The sequence below is a fragment of the Ascaphus truei genome, chromosome 3 (genome assembly GCF_040206685.1).
Source record: "Ascaphus truei isolate aAscTru1 chromosome 3, aAscTru1.hap1, whole genome shotgun sequence".
Classification (NCBI taxonomy): Eukaryota; Metazoa; Chordata; class Amphibia; order Anura; family Ascaphidae; genus Ascaphus; species Ascaphus truei.
The window spans coordinates 258,559,770-258,582,908 of NC_134485.1; the positions used below are offsets into that span (position 1 = coordinate 258,559,770).

A 23,139-nucleotide genomic window follows, 5' to 3' on the forward strand; every position below is an offset into this window, starting at 1 on the left:
GAGATAGATAGCAGTAGGAGAGAAATGGCAGAACACAACCGGAATCATCCAAAAAAGAGAATTAGGAGGAAAGTACGTTATACTGGACACCTAACAAGCTCCAAGACTAGCTGAAACACAATTGTGAAATATACTGGACACCTAACAAGCTCCAAGACTACCTGAAACACAATTGTGAAATATACTGGACTTCCAAGACTAGCTGAAACACAATTGTGAAATATACTGGACAAAGTACGTTATCCATGAAAAAGATTTAATAGTCATGGAAGGAAAAAAGGGCAAGGCATTACTCTACCAACATGTTTTGTGCTACACAGAGCACTTTATCAAGGCATACACATCCCATCATGATTAAAAAATTTAAAGAGTACAAAATAATTGGCTTACCAATCCTAAACCGTGTCTGGGATCCTCCCTGTAATCTGGCCGATGAGGTTCTGGTGTGGGGTCACCATTAGGGTAATGCCTTGCCCTTTTTTCCTTCCATGACTATTAAATCTTTTTATGGATAACACACTTTCCTCCTAATTCTCTTTTTTGAATGATTCCGGTTGTGCTCTGCCATTTCTCTCTTTTACTGCTATGAAGGCTACTAGAATAGGCCCCTCAGTGTCCAAAAACATTGGGCAATGTAAGAGACTCAGGAAAAAAGATGATGAAAACATGGTTTTAGCATAGCAGAGACAAGCAATCTGAGGTCATTGGCAGGCAGCAGTATAATTTAAGAAGTTAAGGCCAGTGCAAAGTCCAGAGCAAAGTGAGGTCATACACAATTTAGCAATATACTTAGCTGGGCAGGAGAGAAGTACAGGAATGTGGGCATAACAGTAACAGAGTTGCAACGCCAGGGACAGGCACCTCCTGGACTTTAATTACGACTAACAAGAAAGTGGGAGAGTGCTGCATTGCAATGCCTCTGGGAGTTGAAGTCTTAAACCTGTGTCACAAGGCTTGTGGACACTAGTAGGACTACATCAATGAGGGCAGATCTAAGCTCTCGCCAGGCGCTGATGAACTGGTCTGACAGTGTCTGTCTGGAGGTCAGGAACAACAGTACTAGACTGAAGACTGTTTTTAAAGGGATCTGCCTAGGTGGCTCATTACTGCTCCTGCCTCTTCTAGACAGGAGTTGACTATTTGCTGCCCAAAAAGTCCTGGGGTTTAGTAAACTCTCAACTCTTTCCTTTACGGGAAAATATTTCTTCATTAAAAAGTTCTACACATGTATCTCTCGTAATGTGGTTTACTTTAACAAATGCCCTTATGGCCTGGGTTATATGGGTGAGAACACCCAAAGTGTCAAGGACAGGATCTGACAGCACAAAGCTGATATTCATAGGTGTGCTGTGGATGCCCCAGTTGCACACCCCTTCACACAAGCAAGACACTATGTGAGCCAACTAAGATATAAGGTGATAGATGGGGTGGAGAAGTCTCATGGAGGTGATAACATGTTAAAAAGACTCCTATAGAAATATTCTAAATGGATTAGAAAATTTGATACAAAATTTCCTAATGTGATCAACAAGAGCTGGACCTCAGCTGTTACTTTTAGCAATGAAATTCTAGCCATCTGGCAGATTTCCATTGCAAAGGTTCTCATCTGTCCCCTCCTGTCTATCAGGGGACTTTTGTTTTTTAGGGAATAGATCTATGAGGACACTGGCTGATTCTGGTGCCCTCTGGGCATTCCCTTATACTAGGATTTTACAGGTGCCTTATTTCTCTCTCCCAGATGCTACTTTTCATCTTATCCATTGTTGTGCTGTTGTTCCTCATCTGCTCTCTTATATTGTACATTTCGATCTGTGTCAGCGAACTATCCTTGTACTGTATATAGGGGTTCCATCACATCTCTACCCATTCTTTCATCACTTCTGTTTTTTTATTTTGCTCTTTATGGTACTAACAGTAACTCATTTTTGACAACACAGAGACATTGATTTCTTTGTTTTTTGCTTCCACATTTGGATACGCCTCTTTTTTGATTTTCTTGTTATACTTTTGACATATTTTTTCTATTCTTTTTTTTTTTTTCTCAAGATGCATAATGGCTCTAATGCTCTGTGATCACATATTTCTCATGTGAAGTCCCTTCATTTGTATGTGGAATGCCCTTGACTCCTATTTCTTATCTGACTCTTGAGTCCAGATTCTTTATCTTATATAGTTCCACAGGGATATGTATGTGACCCATCAATTCATGAGACATCAATGTATAGTGTTCAATGGTTGTTCCTTTACAACAATAGCACACATGCAGAATACTGCAGATACTGTAGCTTTAATGACATACGGTATTAATAATTAATTAATATTTATATCTCACATTTATATTGATTTAGTGTATTAATGCTTTTGGAGTTCTCTCGGAATTAGCTTATACTAGAGAAGTAACATGACACTTTTTGGTGCTATTAATATATGTATTAGTACTTTTGTTATGTGGTATGTGACCGGGCTTTTCCCTGGTTTAAAAAGACAGCACACATAGAGCCTGTCTGTAGCTGATGAGACCAGCAGGGAGCTGGTTAATTGTAGCTAGAGTCAATTAGCCAGTCTCCACCTGGCTCATTAAGCAGCTTTAAATACGTGTTGCACAAAAAGCATGGTTCTCTTGAGCAGAGAGGGACTGTGTTTCCAGAAGAGACTCCAGGGAACCAGACCCTCTTTTCCAGGGCGCAGCGTACCCTGAAACACACCAGAATGTGCCCCTTCCCAAAGGAAACCTACCCTGACCCGGAGACGGACATAAAGAGCCCCCGGCTTACAGGTTCCTCTTTGGACTTTGGGTCAGAGGTTGGCAAGAGGCCTATGCTCCCAGCCCTGCAGATAGGGACTGGGAAGTGAGTTAGCCGTTAGAAAGTGATAGGCTGTTTGTTTATTTTTGTGCTTTCTTAGGCTAAGGCCCCGCTGTCCACCTTGCGTCCTGGCGGCACATGCACAGCACTTCACCGCGATCTGCGGTCTTTAGGGAGCCATTTTTAGGTGTGGGGGGGCGTTGCCAAAACGGGTCGGCGGGGGCCATGACGGGGGGGAAAGGGACACGGCCATACCTTTCATTCTTTTGTCCTGAAACAAATATTGTACAAGAGAAATGCAGGCGTATCCGTTCTTTACTGAAGGAGAAAGCCGCCTACCCTTACTAATGCCTCCTAAAGTGCCATCACAACTGATAACTTGGATATCAAGACCCTATGATAGTGTTTATCCTTAGCAGGTCTACAGTCTATGACTCTGGCGTTACCCTTCACTAGACAATTAGAGCAGGGTTCCCTCTGCAGCTGTTTCTGTAGCACCCTTGATTTTACTTCTCGGTGGCTAACATGTTTAATCTGTACAAGAGACTAACTTAATAAGAGCAAGGTAACAAAAAGGTAGGCAAACTACAATTGATTTTTTTTTTTTAAATATCCTCAGGGTAGTGGGTATATATACAGTATATACATTTTTTTTTTTATGCCGGTAGATATAAAGATGTTTATGCCAAGCCAGGTTTGACAACCATTTTTGAAACAGAGAAAATTTAAGAAAGTTACACAACCAGATAAAGAATTGTAAACATCTCATAACTTGACTAAAGTAACTTAACCTGTATCAACCACTACCAGTTTTACAAAAACACATTTACAAAAGAAACGGAAACTACAGTAGCTTGGTGCATTTACTGAAGCTTAGAGATATACGTAAAAAAGGCGTTAATAATCAAAGCCTCCCTGTTATAAAACTAGGCTAAAAATTGATGCAAAAAGTGAAACCATATGGTTACAAAATCTTTTCTTAAATATTGCGCTTTTTTTATTGCCCCTATTTTTCAACCAGATGACTGATAAATAATCCTGTATAAATAAAGGCAGTTTGGGGAAATTTTAATCTAATGTCTCATACAGATGCAGCGGCCGTTATCCGAACATTTCACGATTTGTATTCCTGTGCAAACCCAGGTCGTGCCACATGATTTCTTCAAATTTCGTTAAGACACGTGTTTACTAGTGTTTTAACTAGTTCCGGCGCGCATTCACGGCAGCGTTCACGGAAGAATAATGAGCGAATGCCGCGTGGGATAGACGGAGCCGTTTTCATGAAATGTTCGGATAACGGCCACTGCATCTGTAGGTAGCACTGGGAGAAAACCACTATTTAAACATCTGTAGAATTTTCCTAGATGTTTTAACTATTTTCCGGGAATTTCACAACACATTTAGAAAATTAGCAATTTAATATGGAGAAAACTGCTGAATTAATCTTCTTACAAAAAATCCAGTTTGCAGCTTTTTTCTAAAGATGATTTTTATGCAGCGCAAGAAAAATCCATCATTACAGTACAGTATATGTTTTTCATTCTGAGGACTCTTTTCAGCATCGCTTGAAAAATACTTTAGTACAGTATGTATCAAAGTCTCCTTGCTGCAAATTTATGCGACAATAATAACCAACCATATTGAAAGCAATAAGATTTATTCCATTATAAATCAAGCAAACAGAAGTTTTTGCCGATTTACGGGTATGAGACTTTGATAAATAGACTTACAAGTGTTTCAATTTACAGAGAGCAAGGTCCATAGTAACCCTTAAAAAAAAAAGAAAACATTCAGGTCTTTATAATAATGGAGGTTATCATCACTAATAGCATGTATAGGAGATTGTTTAAGGCTTAATGTTTTTTTCCAACTTTTCAGTAACTGGATTGTTCAATTACTGTTTTTATAGTTACTCTGACAGTTATTCATAATATTATCCTAGCCCCAAGCATGGCATTGCGTCTTAAAAATGTATTTTTACTTGTTTTTTCTTTTCCGTTGAAATAATTAAACTGATTACATCGAATCATATTTCAAACAGATCTGGTCGTGTTTTTTGGCCGTTTTAGTGTGAAATCCTTTGAGACATCTTTCTTAATTCATAACTAGGGTAATTAATTCTTGATGTATATTAATTAGCATTTATGTTTTACAGTAATACAGAGCACACACGTTGTTGAATTTTGCTATTGTATACGAGTGGTAAAAACAGAAAGTTTGTCTTGGTCTCATTCAAAGCGAATTTTAAATTTAAATATTTTAAATTTAAATGTTTCAAAATCTTAAATGTTTCTTAGTTACGCTGGATTTTTTGAGAGGGTCAATTACAGTTATTATATTAAGAAGTATTTTAAACCAGCTTCTCATCAACTAACTAAAACCACTGTTAACCACTGTTTTTTGGATTAGTCGAACAGTTCTTGGAAAAGCTAGTTTCTTCATAGTATCTAACACTAAATCTAGATAAGATGACAACACAATTATTTTGTCAAATTTTATTTTCTATTAAAGAAAAATGGTTACATTTGACATCAAAAGTTTTTAATCTATTTAAGTAATAATCCCCGAAGAACAGGGTATTACTGGCCAATAATGCCCTTTTCTGGGGGGATTATTACTATTATAAGCTAAATGTAGGCTTATTTTTATTTTTTTAATTTTTCATAAAAGATACACTTTTGTAGTCATATTGATTTTTATCAGCATGATTGTCTACATTCTTATGCTTTTACTGCAAGTTTATTAAAAGGAAATTGTACATACACACAGCCTCCTCTATACACACACACGGGCACACACACTGCACCCCCCCTCTATACACACAAACACACTCTGCAACCCCCCCTCTATATACACAAACACACTATGCAGTCCCCCTACACACTCTGCAGACCCCAAAACACCCTCCACTACATCCACAAAACACACTGCAGCTCTCTTCCACCCTCACAACACACACAGCAGCCCCCCTCTACACACAAACACACACTGCAGTCCCCTGTAAACCCACAAAACTGCAGACACACACATACCAAAACACACTCTGCAGCCCTCCTCCACCCTCTACACCCACACACTGCAGCCCCCCTCTTCACCCACAAAACACACTGCAGACACACACCAACAAAACAAACTGCTGCCCCCTCTACATCCACAAAACTCACACCAGCAGCCCCCCTCTACACCCACTGCAGCCCCCCATAAACCCACACACAACAGCAGACACACACACACCAGCAAAACACTCTGCACCCCTCCTCCACCTACAAAACACACACACTGCAGCCCCCCTTCTGCACCCACAAAACACACACTGCAGAGACACACACCAACAAACAGACTCTGCCACCTCAACATTCACAAACCACCCACTGCAGCCCCCTGTAAACCCACACACAACAGCAGACACACACACACCAACAAAACACTCTGCACCCCTCCTCCACTCACAAAACACACACTGATGACACACACAGCAGCCCCCCTCTACACCCACAAAACACACACACACACACACACACACACACACACACACACACACACACACAGCAGACACACACCAAGAAAACAGACTCTGTTGCCCCCTCTACAACTACAAAACACACCAACAGAAGACACACACTCAGCATCTGTCTCAGCATCTCCCCTCCTGAAATCCCTCTCCTGGCTTCCAATCAAATCCCACATCTCACACTCCATTCTTCTCCTCACTTTTAAAGCTTTACACTCTTCTGCCCCTCCTTACATCTCAGCCCTAATTTCTCGCTATGCACCATCCCGACTCTTGCGTTCTGCTCAAGGATGTCTTCTTTCTACCCCCTTTGTATCTAAAGCCCTCTCCCGCCTTAAACATTTTTCACTGACTGCCCCACACCTCTGGAATGCCCTTCCCCTCAGTACCCGACTAGCACCCTCTCTATCCACCTTTAAGACCCACCTTAAGACACACTTGCTTAAAGAAGCATACGAATAGCACTGTGAATATTCTGAACACATGATATTATTGGCCCCCTGCAGACGCACTTACCAGAACTCCCTCCTACTGTCTCTGTACGTTCTCCCTACCTACCAATTAGATTGTAAGCTCCTCGGGGCAGGGACTCCTCTTCCTTAATGTTATGTTTATGTCTAAAGCACTTATTCCCATGATCTGTTATTTATATTATCTGTTATTTATTCGATTACCACATGTATTACTACTGTGAAGCGCTATGTACATTAATGGCGCTATATAAATAAAGACATACAATACAATACAATACACACACCAATAAAACACACTGCTGGCCCACATTACACCCACAAAACACCTAGAAACACACCTCTTTCCCCTCACTCTCCTGTTCGGAGCTCTCTGCAGGCAGGGTGGGGGAGGAGTCAGTGCCTAGCTTCTGCCCCCTGTCCAATCACCTCCCCTGTCTGAGAGAAAATCTCCCTCTTTGTGAATGAGAACTGAAAGCTAATTGGCTATAAAGCTTGGCAGGGTGCCAAAAATTCCGGGCCATTACTGATTGGATAATGCCCAGCATTTTAATCAATCAGAGAGCAGGGATTTTAATAATGCCTGGAATTTAACAGCTTTAGTCTATAATGTTTGATAACATTTGATATACTTATGACACTACAGTATATAGTACCTGCAGCATAGTTAATAAATATATATATATATATATATATATATATATATATATATATATATATATTCTCATAAGTGCACCATTTAGACAAAAAAAAGGGTCTATTAAAAAGAAATCAGTATCAAATGTATCAAAGAAAAAATATTTTAACACACCTGGTGTTTTTATACCAATTTTGCAGCAGTTTTTAATCAGGGAGACATAGATAAATATATGTTCTAATGTGCATTTTATGGTTATTAATGGATTGTTGTATCTTACCTGTTTTGTTCACTTTGATTTTGGAGGTAGAAATTGGCATTGTTGACTAAAAAGCTAAATAAACGACAATACAATGACTTTGCTAGAAGGTCCCGATAGAATTCTGCAATCTCCACAGAATGTCTGCAAGTTATCATGTCCCCTAAATATTAGAGAAATGGTAAGTTTATTATATCATACCATTATTTGATCTTTTCTACTGTATATCCACAATTTGTTTTTCACTAATTGTATTTAATTCTCCTTGTGCTGGGTACATGTGCCCTTCCAATGGTACAATAAATTAGTTGTACTTCTACCAATTGCGGGTTATATATGGGCTACTACAGTAACAGTATGCATATACTGTATGAAGATCTCTGAAGTGGATGAAGCTAGCACCAAAACTTAAATTGTAAGTTCATTATATATGAGAATCAAAGTGCTTGCATTTCCCACTATTGTATGGTCAGCTTAACGTGCTCCCAGTGATGTATTAAAATCAGTAAATATTACATACCTTTAAAGTACTGAACATTTGTTGTTAAGGCAGAGGACAGCTCATCGGGTGATACCTGCAGCATACCGGCCACTGAAATAATACCACTGGGGGTCAGAACAAATACATTTACGAAGAAAAACATTATGTCTAATTATAGGGTGAACTTTCAATTAATGCAAATAGATACAAAAAATAAAAGTAATAGCTTTGAAGAATCATTGTCTTGAAAAATGTTACTGCTCATTTAGACATTCTCTGGACCTGAATGAAAATGTTATGAAAGTCATTTTGAGGAATATACTGTAGTATATTACATGTTCAATAGCGAACTTGTTGAGACTCTATACTGTTGTTTTTTTTTTGAGGAAGTTTGAAAACCACAAACATTTTGATCACATTTTCTTGCAGCAAAAGTTTTCCCTGAAACACAATTCCAGAAAAGTGTGTTCAAAATGAAACCCAATAAAAAAGTTTTAACTTTGTCTAAATACAGTGTGTGCCTGCTGCTTCACCCCCTATTCGTGATTTTTGGGAGAGGGAACAAGGAGCAGGTTAGCTACTGTACTAGCCAGGTCTTCCCCTTGTGTCTTTCCCTTGACCCTTACCTCCGCTGTAGCGAGTGTCACTGCAGGGAGGTGTGGGCTGGCAACGGGCTCGGAGACCCGCGGCGGACACTGCTGCAGGGTGCCGCCATGTTGCTGCACGCGCGTGTGCGCAGGGACGTTTTGCGCATGCACAGGGATGTTCCCAGTTGCGGTGGGCATCCCCGAGGCTTTGCACATGCTTAGAGGATGCTGCAGGGCGGCCAACATATGCAGAGCTGCGGCAAGGGAACTACATTTCACAGAAGGGAGTACTAATCACATGTCGCGCAACAGCCAATAGGGCACCAGGATTCCCCTGCTTAGGGGATTGATACATTTCGCCTGTGTGGACCAAGGGCAGTCGGAGCTGGGACGCCATTAGAGTAGGGTGTATGTGTGCAGGGGTCTGTGACTCCTGCACTAGGCCAGATACCTCCTTAGGACCCTAAGGCCCCAGCTAGGCCCCGACAACCCCTGTCTAGCTTGTGGTTGCTGCAGGGACAAGCCCATAGATAGGGACACTGCCCCTGTAGAACTGAAAGTAAGGGACACTGTCAGGACGCGGCTTCATCCTAATTCCAGGTGGTCTGGGACCAGACACCTGCTGCAAAGAGACTATCTTCCGGTGGGACATTCCAACTGGATACCACCCCACGCTGAGGCGGACTCATCACGGACGACTTCGTCACTGGATCAGTGGATCCAATCTACCCTGTTGTCGGCTCGCCGGGTGCTAGAGCACCTGGCAGGTACCTAACTACACTAAGTGCACCAACCTTACACCTATTCTAGTGGGCAGCGGTGGGGGGTTACGGCCATGCAAGGCCTGGAGGGTAGTAGTACCTATTTAGTGTTCCGTATTAACGTTTATAATATACCTGCTATAAGTGTTGTCAGTAAAAACTGTTATTACATACTGTGTGTGTGTTTATTGGTTCCTGTGAGGGGCTCCTCCCACTACGTTGGGATCCCTCGCAGGTGGAGGCGCTGCACCGAGACGTCAAGTATATCACCTCAAGCTCCCAGTGGCATAGGCTTTGGCCCTCGGTGAGCCAACAGGTAATGGCAGCACCGGTAGCCTTCTTGTTTAGGGGGAAACAGGGCTACACAGGGAATTAGGAGGGCAGAGAGAGATGTTTTTATTTTTTTAATAATTTTTTTCATGTGTTTTTCTTTTTTATTGTTACGTTTTTCTTTAATAGAGAGATGCTCTGGCCCCCGTGTCCAACTGAGGAGGGATTACCAGCTATAGAGTTGTAGCCATGTGTAAAATTGGTGTACATATCTCTTTCATGCTGGCAGTAATCCTGGTAAGTATGCAGGGATGCCAGTAACAATCATGGAGGTTTGCCCTCAAACACTGCTGAGGTGTCATATGTCCCAAAGGAAGTGACAACATGCTGTGTGTCCACGATTAGTGAAACAGAGGGTGTCTGTTTCCTGGAGGTGATATAACACACAGAACTGCCTAAAGTTAGCAGTTCAGTTCTGTTGGTGTTCTGACTCTGTTCAGGAGAGTCATGTGGAGGTCTGCAACAGTGTTGCAGTGTGTGATGCAATAGCTGTGAGTCTGTGCAGCTCAAGAGAGACAAGCTGGTGAATCTCCCTGAGGGGAGAGGTGGAAAGCAACTCATTAGGAGAAGGAGGAACCTTCCAGATGGAGTGCAGCAGAGAGATGTGTGGCTAAGCTGACCGCTGCGAGGGGCAGTCTGCCTGAACCATGCCAATAAAGATGCCCAAGTTCACCAAAACCCTCATCTGTGAGTCTGGAATTACTCTGCAGAGGAAGGCACCACGGAGGAGTTCCTCATCAGAACCATCCCTTTGCGGACGCAGGGATCCTGATGAGGTGGAGGCGCTGCACTGGATATAGGTAGGACTCATGCACACTACCTCAGCTGCCTGTCTGGGTTGGCATTCCCCACACAACATCATGCGGGAGACTCAGGAGTCCTGTTGCCAACAGGTGCACCACCAGACACAACCATGTAATGGGGACTGGTTAGACCACAGGGGCCAATGTGAGATTGGGTGGGTCAGGCCAGGTCAGAAAATCCATTACATTTGGAGGCGCGGCTGAGATACCTGTCAACAGGACAGGCTTTTGCTAGGCACACTGGGAAACAGGAGAGTGTATGCTGCCACTTTGTGCTGTGTTGGGACGGAACCCAGGGGTAGTCAGGGGAGCTGATGGAGATCACATGAGGAGGGGGTCATACCAGCTCAACCTAAGTGTTCACTAATACAGGGGGTGGCGGTGCATGGGAAGTAGGGATATATATTTTCAAAATGATCCAGAGGCGATCATAAAAGACATCCCGGTATTGCACTCAGCCTAGTAAAACTTTGATTACAATATTAGCCACAAAACGTGTAGCACTCACACCAGGGAGAAAGGTAGCACAGGGGATGAAAAAACAATAAAATTTTATTTAAACTCTTCTATAAAAAATATTTAAAAAGTAGAGCAGTGATCTGCATGGTAGGTAGAACTTCAATATGCTTAACCCATATGTAGCAGGAGGTGTATAAGGTAAGTATCACCTTTCAAATTAGACCTCTTGTGTATTAGTATCAGGTCTCAAAAGCCACTTAATTATGGGAAGGTCTAGAGTGTATTCCTATAGTTGGAACATACGCAGTAAGCTGTGATTGCATATTTCAGTCCAATAATCATTAACGGTTGTGTTTTAAACAGGTCCTATTGTCATTTACATACACAAAAACCTCTATATCACACAATCCTTAATAGGTAGCTATAGAGTGTCACAATATCCCTAAAAAATAGAGCAAATTTCCCTCTATCTCTGGGCAATGTAGCTGTCAATCCGGCTGTTCAGACACATATACAGTCAGCTCCTATTCAGCTGATTTGGAAATGCCTGCAGCAGTGTAACCGCAGCACTACAAACAAAGTAACAACAATGACTCTAAATGTGGTCAAATTGTATCCATGTGGTGGTTTAGTATCATAACCAGAGCCGGTCATGCGTCTATCATGAGGTGCGTATGAACAATACAACCGTATATCCGTCTGTCTAGGCAGAGTTCAGCATGCTCTACTTCGGGTTGTACTCCGATCTGGCTGATGTCATCAGTAGGAGCGTCACCAGCAAGCCTAATGATGGAGTTGTCAGACCGCAGAGACGACCTGGGAACCTGAGAGGAGTTGGGAGTCTGGAGCCGGGTTATAGCTGTCCTAGTCACCTTGAGGTAGTGCTAGTTAGTAGGATGCCTAAAGGGATAGCCTGTTAACGTGGTCAGGAATCCTGGAGAAGGTTTGCGCTAGGCTGACCACGAGAGGTAGACGCCCAAGTACTGCATGGAAGAGCCAGAGTACTCTAGCCCATTTCAGACCACTTACCAAAGGGAGCACAGACTGGGAGGAAGGAGACACAGCAGACACAGAAAGAGTGAGCCTAGCCTGAGGTAGTGCAACAGGAGTAAGACCTACAGTACATTAGGTACACAAAGTGGTGCATCAAGGCAATCTTTATTGTATCGGTGTGGCAGCTGCCCCGCAGAAAGGAGCTCCATGTACAATCATAGTAAATACAATACGCAAATGGCAACCGCCAGAATGGAGGATCCGCGCGGTGCGGAAGGTCCAAGATGGCGGACGGAGGCAGATGGAGAGAGCGCACGTGGTGTGTGCGCAGCAGAAGAGCAAGCTACGGAAACTACTTTTGCGAGCCTGCTGTGGAGTGGCGCCAAGGCTGTGGCCGCGCCGTTTTGGTCCTGCCTGGGACCACGGGTTGATACAGTGAGGAGGACATTGTCGTAATGTGTGGGGAAAATGATGGATTTGCTTGCCAGTCGACATACAAACAATCAAAAGCTACCTCAGTTGCTAAAGAGATCGGCAAGGCAAATCAAAATGGCGGCTCCCGCTTCCCTGGGAGACCGCGTGGGCCAGTTGCAGAAAATGCTGCAAATGCTAAACTTGCAGAAAGTTGGCCGGGAGTGGCGCCAAGAGGAAAACCCCACCCTAATGGGAGGTATGGCGCGAAAACTGCAGCTGCGCCCTCATGGACAGTAACAGGCTCATCCCCAGTGCTAGGTCACCCTGTGAACTTGTGGGACCCTCCCCTAATATCTACCAGGGGAAGTGGTTTCCAATTGTGCCCAATGAGAGTGGAGGTAGCTGAGGGAGGAGTTACCAAACCGACCCCTGCCCTTCAGTTGCAAGAAGCTGGTGAGCAGGCAATACCACTACAGAAAGTGTCCCCTGTAATCAGCGCTGCCAACGGAAAGGAGAAACAGAATTTTGCAAACCAAGCTGTTGCAAAGAGTTGGCCGGGATTGGCGCCAAATAAGGAATCCCGCCCTGCTTGGGGATATGGCGCAAAAGCTGTGGCCACGCCCTCCAGGACTATGACAGGCTCAGAGCCAATTATGGGCCATAACGTGAATCTGTGGGACCCTCCCCAAATATTCACCAGGGGGAGGTGTTTCTATCTCTGCCAATCGAGACCCGAGTTGTCTGAGGGAGGAGCTGGATGTGAACTTCCTGCTCTTCAGTTGCGAGGAGCTGGTGAACAGGAGAGACCACTGTGCAAAGTGTCTCCCTTAGCCAGTACAAGTGATAAAGAGATGGACATTGGGGTATATCCCTATTCATTGCCAGGAGGCTTCCTGGTAGTCAAGGCTGGGGACAAGGAGACATTGCGGTGCCTGTGTATGCAGTGCCGGTTGCCGGGCGGAGAAGCCAGCACCACGGCAAGGTGTCCTCAATGTGGCATCCACTACCTATGGGCCGTGCAGCCCTTTGTGCCAGAACAGACCGTGGAGGCGGGAGCGAACACAGCCAAGCTGATGGCTGATGCCTCGCCCTTGGTCAAGCAAGAACCAGTTGATCCTGGAGAATGGGGATCGCTCCTAATGATTGCAAAGGAGCCTAGAGAGAAAGGGGCCTGCAACCGCGGTGAGAACCCGGAACCTCACTGTCGGTCCCCTGTGGGAGTGACACTCCCCGAGTTGGAGTTCGGCTCCTTGGACGAGGAACAAGCGACCCCGATGACGGTGGTGATGCGCCTACCGGCGGACCACTACAGCGGTGCTGTGAAAGAACCAGCACTTACCTGTGTCGCGGCGGAATGGAGTCTCGTGTCGCCGGTGCAGGTACAACCTGAGAGGCAGAGTCCCACGGCCATGGTGACTGGCGGAGCCGACGACGGAGAAGGAACCATCCCGAGCCGACAGAGCGGTAAGCGACATCCTTGCCCTCCCCAGGCGCCGGTGGTGGCAACGGCGGAGAAAGGCCTAGTCCGGGCCCGAGCGGAGCGGAGAGCAGAACCATCACTTCCGGCGGTGGATGTCGTTCTGGAGGAAGAGGTTCCGGTTGGGAGCCCAACGCAAGATGGCGGCGGTAAGTCCCGCGAGATCCATGACATCACATCCGGTGGACACAGCGGAGCCGGGTGGAAAATGGCCGCGTCCTCGCGACCAAGTAGCTGTACCAGGTCGCCTGGATCCGGGAAGAGCTGGCAGGCCCTGCGGAAGCCTGGGAACAATGAAATGGGAGAACCGGAGCGCCAGTCCGATGGCACCGGGCAAGGTAGCACGAAGTTGCGGGTCGTAGCCCCGCGTATGCCGGCTTTATTTCCCTATGCCCAACCCCCGGCCATAGTTAAAGCCCCTGCCCCTGTCACTTCCTCATCTGGGTCCCAGTCGAGCCAAGGGTTGTATGGGGAGTCCTGGGACACTGCTGATGAAAGGACTGGGGAGAACCTGGACTGGGGTGATTGCTTTACCTTCGATGAGGGATCGGGGAGAGAAGTGTTAACCTATGTGAAGTCTCCGGGGGTGAATCCTACTGTAATCAAGCATGTGGCTAAAGGTGGAGTCAAGCGTTATGGTATGCACACTCATTCCAGTGGGATGTCTGGGGATTTGGGTAATGTTGCTCCTATTGTGCCTGTTGCTCGGGTACCACCCTATGTGCCTCCAATGTCGGCAAGAGTTGCCAGGAATCACCAAAAGTTGTTACTTTATTTTCACCATCCATGGGAGGGAGAAATTGAGTTCGAAATGGGTTCCACTGATGAGGATAGGGGATATAGTACTGATGAGGAGGAAGGATCAGGGGAAGAAAATTGGGATTCTGATAGTTCCATAGAAGATTGGGATACTGATAGCTCTCTAGAGGATTGGGATCCTGAAGTGTTAGACGAGAAGTGGTGTAATCAAGAAAAGATAGTCTACATCTCCAGGAGATGCCTTAAGGAATTATATGGGCATGATCCTCTCAGTCCACTAGCATCCAGGCAGGAATTATGGGCTGATTGTGGGTGTCCAGTATGTCACCCAGAGTGTTACAGTATTGCTGCTCTAAACCCAGTGGACCATGCTGTGCGTAGGCCACCTTAAAAGGGTATGGTAGTACCAGTAATGGATACTCCATCAGGGAGTAATCCTGGTTGTTACACATCTAAATTAGGATGTAGCTGTTATTACTGTATGTCTATGATGAAGGGATATGTACTGTAATGTATATTGTTGTGTTTTGCAGTGCTACCCAAAGGAAGGTTCCGCAAATTTAGATCCCAGCCGGGGCGATGGGTTCCACCAGGGGGAGAACGTAGTCATGTGTAAAATTGGTGTACATATCTCTTTCATGCTGGCAGTAATCCTGGTAAGTATGCAGGGTCGCCAGTAACAATCATGGAGGTTTACCCTCAAACCCTGGTGAGCTGTCATATGTCCCAAAGGAAGTGACAACATGCTGTGTGTCCACGATTAGTGACACAGAGGGTGTTTGTTTCCTTGAGGTGATATAAGACACAGCACTGCCTAAAGTTAGCAGTTCAGTTCAGTTCAGTTGGTGTTCTGACTCTGTTCAGGAGAGTCATGTGGAGGTCTGCAACAGTGTTGCTGAGTGTCTGATGCAATAGCTGTGAGTCTGTGCAGCTCAAAAGAGACAAGCTGGTGAATCTCCCTGAGGGGAGAGGTGGAAAGCAACTCATTAGGAGAAGGAGGAACCTTCCAGATGGAGTGCAGCAGAGAGATGTGTGGCTAAGCTGACCGCTGCGAGGGGCAGTCTGCCTGAACCATGCCAATAAAGATGCCCAAGTTCACCAAAACCCTCATCTGTGAGTCTGGAATTACTCTGCAGAGGAGGGCACCACGGAGGAGTTCCTCATCAGAACCATCCCTTTGCGGACGCAGGGATCCTGATGAGGTGGAGGCGCTGCACTGGATATAGGTAGGACTCATGCACACTACCTCAGCTGCCTGTCTGGGTTGGCATTCCCCACACAACATCATGCGGGAGACTCAGGAGTCCTGTTGCCAACAGGTGCACCACCAGACACAACCATGTAATGGGGACTGGTTAGACCACAGGGGCCAATGTGAGATTGGGTGGGTCAGGCCAGGTCAGAAAATCCGTTACAGAGTCTAAGCTGGCCCAGCAGGATCAACAGCACCAGAAGTGTTAGATGCATTGGTTGCTTTTGCTATTACCAGTAGCAGCAGTGGTAGTACTGTGGCTGCACCCCTTTTTGTGTGCATCAGGAGTCTGCCATGTAGTGAGTTGCACTTGAAGGAGGTGATTATTACATTTTCTTTAAGCTCACTCTTTGGAAGTAGCTGTGATTTTAAGGCAACAGGTAAATAACAGGATTTTCGGGCTATTTCTATGCAGGAGAATAATTGTGGCATGGCCAGGGCCATCTTTGCCAGCATCAGTCTCATCTTTGTAATCATCTTCAACTGATCTAGTCTCACTAGTGTCAGTGAGTGTTAATTGTTTCTTTTTCCAAGGACATCTGTCCTTTGAACAGAAATGAGAGCAGGAAATGCACACATGCATGTGTTGCGTGTGGATGCAGGTGTCAGAGCGTGCTCACCACAAACGAGACGGGACCGCGGTGCTGAGGTGGGATAAGATATAACGCCACCCACAGCCACGAGGGCACGTCTTGAGAGTAGAGTAGTCGGGGAGTCCGGATCGGGGCAGGAGAGGTACGGATGGTAGAGGGTGCTGTATGCAAAGTCCGGGGTAGAGATAAGGACGTAATCTTTTACCGTTTGCCAGGATCGGGATTCCAGAGGTGCGGAGAGTCGTTTAGCCGTATGCCGAGTTCGGGATGCCAGAGGTGTGGGTAGACGTAGCGGAAGCCGGTTCGGTACACGAGGAGGACTGCAAAAACAAAACAGGACAAGACAGGACTATGGAGGCAGAGAGTGATGAGAACAACTGGTTCTATGCTCAGCCAACGAGTCAGTGACACTGTTAGGTATATATAGGAGAGCGGGTCCAATGGCAGCGCAGCAAGGTGGGGGTTTGTGGAAGGGCCAGGCTATGGCAGGGATAGGTCCAGCATGAGTCCCAGGGGAGGAGCCATAAAGCCCAGTAGTCAGACTGCATTGGATTGCAGCAATGGTTTGAGGTGCTGTGCCTTTAAGGGGTTGGTACGGCTCCGTGTGGCCGCGCCTCTGTGTAGCTGTGCTTGCGGCCGCATGACCGAGCGTAGCCGGCGGACCGAAAGTAGAAGGGGAGTTTTTGCATGCGCCCGCCCATGTGGAGTAGTGATCGGCGTTCCGGAGAGAGGCTGCCTGCGTGCCGCGGGAGGACCCGTCGGAGCTGCCAGTGAGTGAGGAGCACGCCGAGGGCGGCGTGACTCCCAGACCCTTACAGCAGGTCAGGTTGGTGACAGTGACTCTTGAGCCGGGCCCAATTCTAGCCTATTGTAGAACGCTGTAACAGGGGAGTAATCCCTGTTCAAGTAATGTGCCTTTAATCTTGCAGTGTGATGGTTAACTGCTGGTAGTCAATTAATAAACACCACCTGCCTGATTTGGTTGCTTACAAAAGCCTGTCTGTTGAGACAGGAAGTGACTCCTTAGCTCACTTGTGAGCTGACTTTTGGAGACAGAGCAGGGTTCTTGAGTCTCCCAGGATAGACTGACCAAGAGAACACAGATCTCTGGAGCTGACCATGTCTTGAGCTCTGGCAGAAGACACAGCAGAGCTGCTTCCAAGACACAGGGAAAACTTCTAAACCTGAATGCTGACAAACCCTGAGGGAAGGGAGCTGAACCTGGAACTGAGAAGATTTTCCCTCCAAGAGACAGATAAGACTTTCATTCTTAAGAGACTGCCTATATCTGCTTATTTCTTGCAATATGTTTTGGGGCTGCAGGAAATGCTTGACTAAGGGAGATGTGAATTAATTGCATAGTGTTTCACTAGAAATACTCCCAAGTGAATAGAAGCTTTGTTCCCCCCCCACACCCTTGTTTGGATGTTTTCCTGATGAAAAGGAAAAGGCACAATAAAGCCTTATTATAATTTCACCTTATAAAAGTCTCCAATTGTGTACCTCTGTGAACGTCCGTCTACAAACGCAATAACAGGTTTTGATTTGCTTTCCAAATCTCTTACATCAGCTGCACAATCTGACTCTACTACTTCCAGCAGCATCTCTTGCTTCGGCTAAGGAACCACTAGGTGGTAATGGTGATGTGGTGGAGGATCAGCAGGGCACTAGCGGCTACTTCTGGCAGGGACAGAACTGCTCAAATCCTGACTGGGTCAGGCAGCGTGCTCCAGTTGTTGCTGGAAAAGGTGAGTGTGATATTGGTAGTGATGGTGGCTATTCTAGTGAGCTTGTAAGGGATCGGGGGATACCCGCCTTACAGCGGGTCCATGTCACCTCGGCTACCAGTACTGCCGCTCGTCCCAGGCCCCCTCCCTGTCAGCTCCTTACCCGCTCCAATAGGACGCCATGCCGCTCCTCCGCGGCACACACCGCCTCCGCCCACACGCTGCAGGGGCGCGCGCGCGGGAGTGTTACTCTTCTGCTCCTCCTGCAGCCTTGGCTCCACCTCCCAGCAACTGGAGGCTATTCCCAATAGGGAACACCACACCAGGCATTCTAACCTATCCCTGGGACCGCTCCGCCTCTTGCTCCCATTGGTTCTCCGGCATTTATAATTCCTGTCTGCCCTCTCCTTCCTCGCTCTGCATAGTTTTCCTGTGGCTCTTGTTGTACGGAGGTCTATGCCTGGCTCTCTTTTGTGTTACAGCTCTCGCTCCAGTCCCTGCCCTCGTTTGATACCCTTGGATTTGATCTCGGCTCTCGTTAGACTTCGTGTACCTTGCTACTCCCTGGACTCGGCTTTGGACCTCACTACGCTGCTCTCTCCTGCCCCGGACCTATGGCTTTCGGATATTTACCCTCGGACCTCTGGCACCCTGGACGCGGCAAGTATCAGGCTAACCCTTTCTCACCAGGCCCGGCAACGCATCATACCACACTCCGGGCACGCCCTCACTGCTGTGGGTGCGTGTTATACCCTTACCCACCTCAGTATTGGGGCCTGGCCAGGTCTGCGGGCAGTTAAGCATTTCAGAGCTTATATTTTGGTGTAAACGGTCAGCTTACATATATGCTACAATGCCCCTCCCTTCCTCTCATCTTGCTCTCTTTCTCTCCCTGCCTGTTGACACTATGTTTTCTTCATGTTTTACTTCTCACAATTTAGATTTACTTTCTCGGTTTCTCTCACAAGGACTGCAGCTGTGGCAGCATTTACAAACCACTGGTCTGTTTATCTACACGTTTCACAGGAGAAAATTAAAATAAAAGGAATATGTCCTTGGGCCCTTCCTCATACCTTTGCATCACAACAAGTTGGACATACTGTACAGTACACATACAAGACCTTTTCGGCCCTCACTTACCTTGCCTCTCTCCAGCCCTGACCTCTCTTGCTGTTTGCACACTATCCTTTGCCTGTCACCAGCCCTAATATCTACTTGTTTACTGACCATTGCTACCTGCCTGCTAACTGTCCCAGCCCATGGACTCCTGCCCCGCAGTCGCTCCGTATGACAGTCAGATCAGTCAGCACAGCAGTGATCAAACAAAAGCACTGTTCATAATGTACAGTTCAAGTTTCTCATAGGGTATCCTTGCGTTACAGATGGTATAGTTAGGCATCCAATCAACTGTACAACCAAAGTAGATGTTATGTATTTGGATGGTGGTACAGTGGCGACACACTTTATTCTAACTCGGCTAGCTCCGCGAATTTCAGATTATCCCGGTTATGTGCGGTTTTGTGTCGTTTTCGCCCGGGATGTATTGCGTTATTTTCGCGGCTGTGATTTAAACATTTTATTCCCGCTGTCAGCAATACTGCAATGCCATGTGAAAACTCATGGGGGCGTTTGCGAGCTGTTGTCTTTGAAGCCGAGAAGCCGTCCCCTGAAATTCATGAATTGTAATGCAGTATATATATATATATATATATATATATATATATATATATATATATATATATATATATATATACTGTATAACAACAACCCCTATAACCCCTAACATACACATACAGTACTGTATATGCACACCAATGATACTATAGGCCGTCCCCTGGCGAGATGTGTTTGCAGCAGAGAGAGATCCGCTGCTCTCTCTGCGCAAACATCGGCACATTAAAAATTATTTAAAATACATTTTTATTCATAGTGTAGATGTGCAGGGGGTCTCCGGAGCTGAACCGCGTTGGTTTCAGGTCCGGGGACCCCCTGCTTCCCGAGATACAGCCCCCTTTATGAGGTGCCAATATCCCTCTGCATTTAAAGGTCCCGATCACGTGACCGCGGAATGTAAACAAAACAGAGGGATACCGGCACCCCCTAAAGGGGCCTGTATCTCAGGAAGCAGGGGATCCCCGGACCTAAAACCAAAGCGGGTCAGCTCCGGAGACCCTCTGCACATCTACAGTATGAATAAAACACATATATAAATAAACACTCATTCCTTATCTTAGCGGCTATGTGCTATGGTAACGAAGCAGCATGAATGTATTTTTAATAATATTGTACAGTGAGCAGGGGGTTCCCTGAGCCACAAATCAAAGCTCAGGGGACCCCCTGCTCCTGCACAATATTATTAAAATACAGAAATGCTGCTTCATTACAATAACTGATAGCCGCTAAGCAATGAAGGGTTAAGGCAGAATAGCATGTTTATTGGGGACATTTGCCCCCAATAAACATTGCAATAAACAACATACAGTACACCCCCTGTGTATTTAAAATACATAAACAACAATAAATACATTAAATACATATTTTTTAACATATTGTTAACAAAAATACATTCATGCTGCTTCGTTACCATAGCACATAGCCGCAAAGGTAAGGAATGATTCTTTATTGATGTGTGTGTTTTATTCATACTGTAGATGTGCAGAGGGTCTCCGGAGCGGAACCGCATTGGTTTCAGGCTCGGGGACCCCCTGCTCCCCGAGATACAGGCCCCTTTAGGAGGTGCCGGTATCCCTTTGCTTGGTTTACATGCCGCGGTCACGTGATCGGAACCTTTAAATGCAGAGGGATACCGGCACCTCATAAAGGGGTCTGTATCTCGGGAAGTAGGGGGTCCCCGGGCCTGAAACCACTGCGGTTCAGCTCCGGAGACCCCCTTCACATCTACACTATGAATAAAAATGTATTTTAAATGTATTTATTTATATTCATGTATTTATTTATTTATTTAGATTTATTTATTTATTTTTTGGGTGGCTGCTGTGTGTGAATTTTTTTTATTGTGGGTAGCGGGGGTGGGTGAAGGGGGTATTAGCCCCAACGGTGGTTGTTTAGGGCTTGCGGGGGGTAGCGGGAGGGGTTAACCCCTTCATGACCATAGTGGTATTAACTGCTACGGTCGTGAAGGGGTTAAGTGCACCCGCAACCCCCCCGCAAGTCCTAAACTCACACCAAGGGCTAAATACCCCCTTCACCCACCCCCGCTACCCACAATAAAGCGGGCACGGTGGGTTAACCCTTCATTGCATTAGCGGTTAGCCGCTAAGGTAATGAAGCAGCATTTCTGTATTTTAATAATATTGAGCAGGAGCAGGGGGTCCCTGAGCTTTGATTTGTGGCTCAGGGAACCCCCTGCTCACTGTACAATATTATTAAAAATACATTCATGCTGCTTCGTTACCATAGCACATAGCCGCTAAGGTAAGGAACGAGTGTTTATTTATATATGTGTTTTATTCATACTGTAGATGTGCAGAGGGTCTCCGTAGCGGAACCGCATTGGTTTCAGGCCCGGGGACCCTGCTTCCCGAGATACAGGCCCCTTTATGGGGTGCTGGTTTCCCTCTGCTTTGTTTACATGCCGCGGGTCACGTGATCGGGACCTTTAAATGCAGAGGGATACCGGCACCTCATAAAGGGGCCTGTATCTCGGGAAGCAGGGGGTCCCCAGACCTGAAACCAATGCGGTTCAGCTCCGGAGACCCCCTGCACATCTACACTATGAATAAAAATGTATTTTAAATCATTTTTAATGTGCCGATGTTTGCGCAGAGAGAGCAGCGGATCTCTCTCTGCTGCAAACACATCTCGCCCCCCCCGGCCTATAGTATCATTGATGTGCATATACAGTACTGTATGTGTACAGTACTGTACAGTAGAGGCAAATCTTATTCTAACAAAAACCAGTGGCAATTCCCAAAAAAAACCAGGAAACACCCAGGTACATTCTGAATACATGCCTTAAACTTTCCTTAAACTAGCCCCAGCATTTCTGCATTGATTAATGGCCTATCAGATTAACAGGGGGGGTCCCTGGCAGTCCCATTCAAACTGAATGGGACTGCCAGGGATCCCTGCTGTGTTAATCCTATGGGTCGTTAGTCAATGCAGAAATGCCTTAAACGTGCCTCAAACTAGCCCAGAACATACCCAGCACATACCCAGCACATACCCAGAATGTAACCCGGCTAGTTTACGGCAAATGTTAGAATAAACGTTGCCTCTACTGTATGTTAGGGGTTATAGGGGTTGTTGTTATACAGTGTATATATATATATATATATATATATACACTGGCGACACACTTTATTGAAGTGTGGCTAGTTCCGCAAGCCGGGAGATTTCCCGGCTTGTAAGTGGCATCCCCTCGGCGTGCCGCGCGTCACCGATGCGCGGTCACGCGTCATCGGGTGCCTGCGCCCCCTGCACGCGTGTCCAGGGCTCCCCGAGGGAGCCCTGGTGTCCCGCGATGTGGGGGACGGCGGCAGGGGGTTCCGGGGGACCCGGCGGACCCGGAGAGGAGAGGGGGAAGCCGCGATCGGCGGGCCTCTCCTCCGCTGCTTCGGTGCGCGCCCGGCACCCTCCGGCGCGCGCCAGGTAACTGCTGCGGCCGAGAACGGGCAAATGCTCGAATAAACTCGGCCGCAGCAGTATATATATATATATATATATATATATATATATATATACTGCATTACAATTCATGAATTTATGCCATCTGGCGGACACGCGAAGCATTGCAGCCTATTAAATCCTGAACCATTATCAATTAACACATCAACCGCGCGTCAGCCGGGCATGACCCGTG

The 23,139-nt window shown here is 46.1% G+C and overlaps 1 protein-coding gene across 6 annotated transcripts in view; it reads right to left on the reverse strand.

Moving 5' to 3' along the window:
• Positions 1 to 23,139, reverse strand: part of MYO16 (myosin XVI) — a 539,667-nt gene that overhangs the window by 221,733 nt on the left and 294,795 nt on the right. For all 6 annotated transcript variants that reach the window (XM_075590716.1, XM_075590715.1, XM_075590717.1 and 3 more), the window contains 2 exons: positions 8,202 to 8,273; positions 7,703 to 7,844 (listed from right to left, as the gene is read on the reverse strand). In XM_075590716.1, the coding sequence (XP_075446831.1) occupies positions 7,703 to 7,844; positions 8,202 to 8,273 (214 nt within the window). The remainder of the gene's footprint in view (positions 1 to 7,702; positions 7,845 to 8,201; positions 8,274 to 23,139) is intronic.